We start from the raw sequence: 9703 nt of genomic DNA, 5'->3' as shown, positions 1-9703 counted from the left end.
AGGCCTGATCGATGTGAATACATAATTCATGGCTCAAATTAGGTTGTCTAATATGATATTGGTCTAATCGCTTTTTCATATCACTAAGATTTACTAAGATCCGATGTTGACAAGTCCAACTCCAACTGCTGACGGCGGTAGAGAAACTGTTCCTGAAGCGGCCAGCAGACACACAAGAGTTGATGCAACACGTGCTCGCAAAGCAGGACTTCGACAATCCCGATTTGTTATAGTATGGATTATCTCAGGTGATTTTTTCGGGCTCGGACCCTAATTTGTTAAACAAAAGGTATTGTTTCCTTTATGCACTGGTTACAATGCTTACTACTAATAACCCCGACAAAAGTAACGGGAACAAGTCTGTTTGAAAAGCAAACTTACCATTCTAATTATATGGTTCAAATTCATGAAACAGCCCATTCGGAGATAGCACGTTATGTTATCTCCAAAAACAAGACCACTCTGATTGTTCTCTGAACGAGCTGTCATATGAATTTGAACCTTAATACTATAACGATAGTTGCTTTTTAATCGACTTGGTTGCTTTAGCACGTGTTGTAGACCGCTTTTAAAAGAAACAAAGGCTTTTATTTAACGGATTAGCACTCGAGCCCGAAAAAATAATTTGAGATAATTCATACTATATATTTGCTATATATGTATGGAATCTTTTGTTGTTATTGCTTTTTATTTTACACACGTAATTAGCGGTTTGGTTTAACAAAAGATAACAATGCCATTCATCGGCAGGTAATCTCTCAAGTGCATTCCGACATTTTAAACCCGTTCGACTATACCTACTTAAAATATTGGGAATATTTTAAGCTTCAGGTATAGTTCGTAGGTTTCTAATAGAGCCCGAGCTAATCCTATTGTCTATTGTTAAGTAAAACCGCTCGTGCCATGTGCCACAACCACCTGCATAAAAACCTGCGTACTTCGGTTACTGAGTGCCGGCGAGTCGAACACTACAGAACCAGTCTAAAATGTGTCATCGAGATGCGTAACAAAGGCGCGTTATTGGAGAGCGCACCTACACTGGTTTTTTGAGCGTTGGACTAGCCCGCGCTCAGGTGCCAAATAGAATAAGTATGACCCTTTTTTGCAGGTAAGTAACACGTTCGGTTTTACTTAACAATAGACAATAGGATTAGCCGCCGGGCTCTGTTACAAAGCTACGAACTATACCTATTTGAAAGCATTAAAATTACTTTGATAACGTACGCCATAACATTTTAGAGTCTATATACATGTCCTTACGATCCTTGGCGATGGGAAAATGAGAAAGGAGAAGTATAATATGACTAATAAAAGATAAGGCATAATTTATTTCTGTTACTTTATTTTAAATAGTTTCACTTTACAACCAGTATTGAATGCAGTAACATTTCATCACATATCATACTTTACACATATCATGGTTACAGACACATAGCTACATAGGTATAAATAGAATGAAGTTTTTAGAAGTAATGGAGTATAATAATTATAATTATTATGAGGAATATATAACGATTTATAATGGATACATTCACTAGATTTAATTCATTTAAAATTATAAGTAAAACAAACCAGTCAAAAAGGATAAATAAAAAAATCTATTTACCTAACAGATATGTTTGATTGTTCATAAAGTAACAACTCGCTTGTAACAAATAAATCATAGAATAACAGTCTGATCACACAAATATTACAAATTAAATAATAAAATGTTTATGCCATCTAGTTATTTACAAAAGTTAGCTAACTAAATAACAAAGAACCTAACATTACTTTGTAAGATCTCGCCTCGACGACTCGTCTAAATACTGGCTGGTCGCACGCAGCTAACAACATTAATCATAGACAAAATGCTCTATGGAAAAATCTACGTCATATTACATATAGTCTGTCAGTTGTCAGTAGAAAAAGGCGCGAAATTCAAATTTTCTATTGGACGATAATCCTTCGAGCCTTTTTTAATTTGCCGCTTTTTTCTACTGACGGAAATGGCTTGACAGACTTATAATATAGGGTCGAAGAACAGTGTGGCTACGGAGAAAAAGCGGGCAGTGCGTGTCGCACCAAGAAGAACAAAGATAATAAATATTCTGGAATGCATTCATTTTCATTTTTTCATCTTCTCGGGCACACAACACGCACGCAACTGTATAAATAGTGTTTCTAATTATAATCAATATCAAAACGTGTTAAAGTTACAAATTCATTTAGGCTATTGTGTATATCAAAGCTCATATAAAAGATTCTGAAAAAGTTTATTAAGTTGAGCAGTCTAATCGATACTGTAATTCCAAGCACTGTTAATAATACTTTATTCAATTCGACACTAATATATTTTAAACTCATTGTCTTTTCACGCCACGGTGACGGTTCACTATAATGGACACAGACACTTTTTACACTTAATTGCAATTGTAAATGGGTTTATTCATAGATCATTCATCGGACGACGCTTTAAAATGAGTATATATTTTGTCAGTTTACTCTTTAGACGTCCAAGAAGGTAAAATTCCCTATATTTTAGACCAAAGAGTAAAATAGAGTGCTATCTCAAATAATTTATGACAGTAGCACTCTCCATCACCTCGGAAGCAGAGTATATCATTCGATTCGCTGCGCTCTCGCTGCACCATATATTTAAAGCTCCACATTAGGCGTAAATTCTATATAAGGAATAGCATATGTAGAGCTAGAATAGTCTGCAACATCAGAAGAGGAATATTTTCTTCTAAGACATCAGAGTGGGACTATTCTGTATCAAGCGTCACTTCAACACTGGTTATTCTTAGCATTGTCACTTTCGAGGTGGAAAAGACGACATCAGAAGTGGGATATCTCCTGCGATTTCAGAAGTGGGATCCTTAGTATTAACATTGACAATTGCAACCGTGGTGTGTGTGTACGTGTCTAGTCCAGCACTGTGTGTTCTGTTCGCCGCGGACGGGCGCAGAAGACCGCGCAGAGGAGCTGAGCGGGCAGCGCGCCGAGCAGGCCGGCGGCGGCGGGCGGCTGTTATGCGAACGACTCCTTCGTGGGGCTCAGCGGCTTCGAGACTGAACCCGCGCTAGAGCGCGACGCGCGGCCCTCTGGGGTCGCCGACCTGGACAAATGTAAGTTTTAATATTTGCCGACAATACATTAAACTATATATATTTTAAAACTGGCAGCTATGTACAGTACTAAATTTATTTTTAAATTATAGTTCGATTAGCCAAAATAGGAAAAGAAGATTGGGTAGAAGATGGGGGTTATTGTAGCATCTGAAATATTAAAAACAGAAACAGAGTTAGCTCCCGTTTTACTATATTTATCGATGGGCAAAATACAAATATGTTCTCAAAACATGTTGATCTGTCGAATCAGCAAGATAAAGTTGGTCAAACAGATCTTGTCAGTAGAAAAAGGCGGCAAATTTGAAAAATGTAGGCGCGAAGGGAATATCGTCTCATAGAAAATTTGAATTTCGCGCCCCTTGCTATTGACAAAAGGGTCTAGCAGGCTAAGCGAACAAGAAGTGCCCCCAACGACGGATTTGGTCATTCTTTCAGGTGGTGTACTGGCAGGTCCTAAGAACTCTCTATGCTTAATATCACTCCTCGATCTTCTTTTGTTTTCCAGTTATTCAGGATAATGTAAAATCATCAGTGTATCATTGAAAGTGTCATATTTTGTTTTTTTTTTTTTTTTTTTTTTTTAATTTATTTATCATAAAGTACACAACACTTTTATAAACATTATATTCCTCGCCAAACTGCAATTGCAGTTTGTTGGCGAGATCGCGCTCATCTTCACAGACATACATATTATGCTATGCACTAAATACTAAACTTAACTTAACAACTAAATTCAGGTATATTTTAGTACAGTTTAAATGTTAGGGTATATTATCCAATAACGTATTTTTTAAATCAGTTTTAAATTTAGCCCTACTACATTTATTTTCTTCCCTTAGGTAGTTAATTTCGTTATACAATTTTGGTATCAAAAACAAATCAGTTCTTTTGCCATAATAGTTTTTAGCAGTATTTTGTACAATTTTTTTAAGCCTTATGCTCTTTGTTCTATATCTACTTTGTTTCAACACCTTAAATTTATCATCAAAACAATTTTCTACTGCTATCAAGTATTGCACCTTTTGATGTATAGGAAGTATTTTACATATCTTGTACAATTTGTCGTAATTCCCTTTAAGCCTATTTTTAATTTTTTTATTAACTAGGTATTTCATAGATCTTAACTGTATTTTTCTAATTTCGTCTAAATAAGTATGAAAAGTTCGACCATAAACACTTAGACCATAATTAATGATTGAGTCCACTAACGCGTAATAAACAACGAGCATTGTCTTTTTATTAATTAATCTATTTAAGTGATATAACTTGCTTAGGACTGAACGGAGTTTAGAACAAACTGCAGTAACATGTGTTTTCCAGTTAAAATTGTTATCTACATGCATACCTAAATACTTGTATGTACTAACATATTCTAAAGGTTCACAGCTACAGCTATAGATATTATTTATTCGGTTGTGCAGACATTCGTACCCGTGACCTATAATTCCATACTCATTGTAATTAACAGTTTTCGCCTTACGATTGTATGGGGAATATATATGCATACACTTCGTTTTTGATAAATTGATAATTATAATAATTATAATAATTATTGATAATAATTATAATTGTAAACCGTTCAAGTTAGATTAACCAAACAAAATTATATTTGACAACAATAAAATAGACTACAAAATGAATATGTTTAACCTGCATCATGTCCTTATACTTCATTATAAAAAAAAAAAAAATTATTTTTCTTCTCATTATTTTTGATACTATTCGCGGAGGTACAGCTACAAAAAAAATATGCATGAGTAGCCACTAATACCCACTATATACACATATAAAAATATTTGCATAAATCTTCGTGCGTCATGTCAAAAAAAAAACATTATCGAACAAGGATCTCGGAAACGGCTCCAACGATTTCGATGAAATTTGCTATATGGGTGTTTTCGGGGGCGATAAATTGATTTAGCTAGGTCTTATCTCTGGGAAAACGCGCATTTTTGAGTTTTTTTATGTTTAGAGCCGTTTCCGAGATCCTTGTTCGATAATGTTTTTTTTTGACATGACGCACGAAGATTTATGCAAATATTTTTATATGTGTATATAGTGGGTATTCCCGGTGGAAGCTTGGAAATGCCTACAAGAACATGGAGTCCTACTGCTTACCAATCTCTTTAATCAGGTGTTGTTCTCTTCCAAAATGCCAGAGGCATGGAGATTGAGCACTATAGTTCCGATTTACAAGGGAAAGGGAAGCAAGTACGAGTGCAATAACTACCGTGGCATCAAGCTTCTGAGCCACACTATGAAGCTTTACGAGAGAGTGATTGATAGTCGGTTAAGATCAGAGTGCTCACTATCAAAACATCACTATGGCTTCGTACCTGGCTTGTCAACTACCGATCCCATGTTTGCTCTAAGTACGATTGCTGAAGAATATCGCTCCAAAAGAAACCTTTGTTCGTTGCATTCCTGGACATGGAAAAGGCATTTGATCGTGTCCCGAGGGACACAATCTGGTGGAGCCTTCGCAAGAAGAACGTCCCCGAGCACTATGTCAACATCATTGCCGACATGTACAGGGATGCACGATCGATGGTGCGGACAGTGGTGGGTGAGACGAAACCAGTAGCGGTCACGGAAGGCGTTCACCAAGGCTCAGTACTGAGCCCCTTCCTGTTTTGCTTGGCTTTGGATTCACTTACCGAGGAGGCACAAGATACAGCAAAATGGACATTTATATACGCCGACGACGTGGCCATTTGCGCTGAAAGCCGTAGTGAGCTACAAAACGCCCTTTTGTCATGGAAACACCAGTTGCAAGCCGGAGGCCTAGTGTTGAGTGTTGCCAAGACCCAGTTTTTATCCCTGAATGAACCAAGCCCACGCGACGATAGTCCGATACCCATCGATGGGCAACTAGTCACCATGTGCGATCAGTACAAATATCTGGGTGGTATGATGCACATTTCTGGGGATATAGAATGCAACATTCAGCACCGAATAGCCGCTGCATGGCTGAAGTGGCGGGAAGTAACGGGTGTCACCTGTGACAAAAGAATGCCGGTCAAACTGAAAGGTTTGATATATAAAAGTATCATAAGGCCCGTACTGATGTATGGCAGCGAGACGTGGGCAGTTACGCAAAAGAACGTGCATACCATTCAAGTTGCCGAAATGAAGATGCTGAGGTGGATGTGCGGCGTTACCAGGCTTGACAAAATCCGCAACGAGTACGTGCGAGGCAGCCTGGGCGTGCGTGACATCGCCGACAAAATGCAGGAGAGTAGGCTGCGATGGTATGGCCACGTTAGAAGGAGACCACCAGACTACGTCGGAAATTTAGCACTACGACTTTCCATCCCCGGTAAAAGAGGCAGAGGTAAACCGAAAACAAGATGGAAGGACGTAGTGCTAAAAGATATGATTGAGTGTAAAGTGTCCGAAAACGACGTCGAGGATAGGGCGAAGTGGAAGCAAATAACACGGAAAGCTGACCCCATCACCATGTGGGATATATAGCCCGGAAGAGAGAGAGTGTATATAGTGGGTATTAGTGGCTACTCATGCATATTTTTTTTGTAGGTGTACCTCCGCGAATAGTATAAAAAATAATGAGAAGAAAAATAAAATGTTTTTATTTTATAATGAAGTATAAGGACATGATGCAGGTTAAACATATTCATTTTGTAGTCTATTTTATTGTTGTCAAATATAATTTTGTTTGGTTAATCTAACTTGAACGGTTTACAAAATATGACACTTTCAATGATACACTGATGATTTTACATTATCCTGAATAACTCGAAAACAAAAGAAGATCGAGGACTGATATTAAGCATAGAGAGTTCTTAGGACCTGCCAGTACACCACCTGAAAGAATGACCAAATCCGTCGTTGGGGGCACTTCTTGTTCACTTAGCTTGCTAGACCCTTTGCTTGACCATCTATATATTAGTTATTAGTGAAGTGTGAACTTACTTCTGCGAGTCGAGCTGCATACTATTGCGGGAGGGCGCGGACGGGCTCAACTTGTGGTTCGCGAGGAACGTGCCGATCGACTCGTCCGAGCTGTAGCTATCGTTGTCACTGGAATACGATGTTTTATGTTAGGGTGCTATTCTATCTGTCCAATGCCATTGCGTCTCATTCTCACATTAAGCAAAATGTGAGACAAAATACACATTGAACAAAGAAATTGGATAGGTGGAATACCACCTAATAGTTATTGTTGTCAGAAGACTAAAACATGAGTAAAGTTAGTCGGGCTCGAATGAGATACTAAAATACTTAAGGGGCCGGTATATGACGTTTTCGATTTAGACCTCACTTTGTAACCATAATTTGTTCAATAAATGTTTAATAATTGCATTAAATTACACGTAAATTTGTTCACGAAGAAACCGAGTACCGACTCTTCATGCCATTGTATTTTTAATTTGCTGTTATTCTCTACAAATCGACACTAAAAGTATCAAAAAATCAAAATATGGAGTTCCGTTTGAGACGGAAGCAAAACAATTTTGTCTTTGACAGTAATTGAATTATTGTATGATTCTGAAAGCTAGATAATCCAGCTACCAATTTATTATCGATTTATATTTTTACTCACAAAGACAACACATAAATTCAATCTCAAATGTAAACTTTCGAACAATTTCCATACATTGACGACATCACTCAAAATTCTTCTTCAAGTCAGATGCCCGTTGGGGCTACACCGGAGCACACGTGTACTTCTTCAAATGAAAATGACAGCTTGATTTTCTTGCTTTTGACAATTATATTGACATTAAATCATATACGCACACGAGAAAGTATACCAGTAGATAAATTGTATTTCAAAAAATAGGGTACATTAATATCAGCTCGCGTCTCATTTAAATTTGATTTGCTGTTATAATGGTTGAAAACCGCAGTAAACTATCTTAAAACAATACGATTACAGTCGAATTTAAGTATTATGTTCCTTCAAAACTCGCTTAAAATGAAAAAAGTTTAAAGACTCATCTTTACTGATTGGGATCAATTTTTATTATGCTGGTATCATTTTGCGTCAGTTTAAAAACGTATTTGACTTCTGTACGTCAATGAATTTTGTAATCTTGTATTATATTATAGAACTTTTATCTTAAAATAATGCCTATTAACAGGAAGAGTTATGTAATTCGTATAAGTAATACCTGAAAGTCTTGTACCTAGATCTGTAATACCATGGATTGCGACGAATAAATGATAATGATTATGCGGTTCGTTCCGTCTATATGTATAATGCGTGTACGTGCTGTTCTCTGAAAATCTTCAAGAAAAAATAACGGCTAGACCAGCACTAAGTACTAGCGAGTTTTTGCGGCTTTGGAGACCGAGATGAAGCTTACAGGCCAATAGCGCTCTAGTTATTGTTATGTATACCTATGTATCGAATGTTTTATAAATTACCTATAAAAAGCAATGTTTTATTTCGATTAGGTCTACATTTTGTGCATATTGCATATCTGAAGTATTTTCGTACTAAACTTGAAACTTTCGTTGAAACTAAATAAAATAATTATTCCAAATGTACAGTCGCCTGCAATTTATGTTACACAACGAAGGCCGCAAAAATATCTGACACGATCTTATTTGTAGAACCATAAGACCATGTTACATATTTTTGCGGCCTTCGAAGAGTAGGTACCGTCATTATCACCAACTTTGCCCGCTTATTTTTTAAAACGAATTTCTCAAAAAACATCACATCATATGACTTTTTTTGCTCAGCACGTCCATTGTGATCAAACGCATCAGTTTATTTGAAAAAAATTTTTTTTATCGTGTTTTTACTCATTTTTTTGCGTTTTAGAGGGCGGGCAAAGATATCCGGGGTTTTCGCCAACATTGCCCACGTCAATTTGGTATTCAGATACAGCTCGTATGATGATGATGTCTAAGGATCACTTAAAGGTTTTGGGCAATCCTACCATTCCCTGTTAATAACTTAGCGATAAGTGTAAAAACTTTAAAATAAATTTGCTGGGCAATGTTGCCTACCCGTTTTTGCCCATTTCCGAATAAGGCTCGCCTAAGCATTTTACAAAGGCTAGGATTGTCACTTTTGAGAAAATCTGTTACAATAGTTTAATGGCCAAAAATATGATTTTTGTTGGGTTTTTCATTCGTTAACGGGATAAAACATCTAAATAAAGGATAATAAGACAAATTAAATACAGTATATATTTATAAATTTATTTTAGTGTACAAACATAACCTTCTTTTACTTGCGAAGTTGGGTAAATTAGATGAAAGTGACAACCCTAATCCGTTTTTGGTGGTGGGCAATGTTGGTATAGATGCCAAATTACCGGATTACTTTGCCCACCGCTAAAACTTTTGTGTATTTAGGCCTTTTTAGTTTAAATCTCAATAGACATAATCTATGCTTCATGTGTTATAACTCAAACCCGGAAATATTTGTCAAAGGGTTCTCAATTTTTTCTACTTGCCTTCATTATTTATCAATTTTTTGCCCGCCGAAATATACCCTATATTAGACAATTCGCTCAAACTCTAAATTCCCAAGTCAAGTTATGCACAAGTTTGGTATATAGTTTTGTCAGAAATATAACCTATTTTCTACTAAAAATAGCAGGGTGGCCTTA

The 9703-nt window shown here is 36.6% G+C and overlaps 1 protein-coding gene across 4 annotated transcripts in view; it reads right to left on the bottom strand.

Annotated features, from left to right (window-relative positions):
* Positions 1-1322: 1322 nt before the first annotated feature.
* The window catches only part of LOC134800160 (unconventional myosin-XVIIIa), a 139733-nt gene continuing 131352 nt past the window's right edge, over positions 1323-9703 (bottom strand). For all 4 annotated transcript variants that reach the window (XM_063772635.1, XM_063772634.1, XM_063772632.1 and 1 more), the window contains 2 exons: positions 7047-7154; positions 1323-3100 (listed from right to left, as the gene is read on the bottom strand). In XM_063772635.1, coding sequence (XP_063628705.1) covers positions 3013-3100; positions 7047-7154 — 196 coding nt within the window. In that variant the 3' untranslated portion in view covers positions 1323-3012. The remainder of the gene's footprint in view (positions 3101-7046; positions 7155-9703) is intronic.

Source organism: Cydia splendana, chromosome 19 (assembly GCF_910591565.1).
Source record: "Cydia splendana chromosome 19, ilCydSple1.2, whole genome shotgun sequence".
Lineage (NCBI taxonomy): Eukaryota > Metazoa > Arthropoda > Insecta > Lepidoptera > Tortricidae > Cydia > Cydia splendana.
The sequence above is the reverse complement of the archived record's forward strand: the minus strand, read 5'-3'. Positions and strand labels throughout refer to the sequence as shown.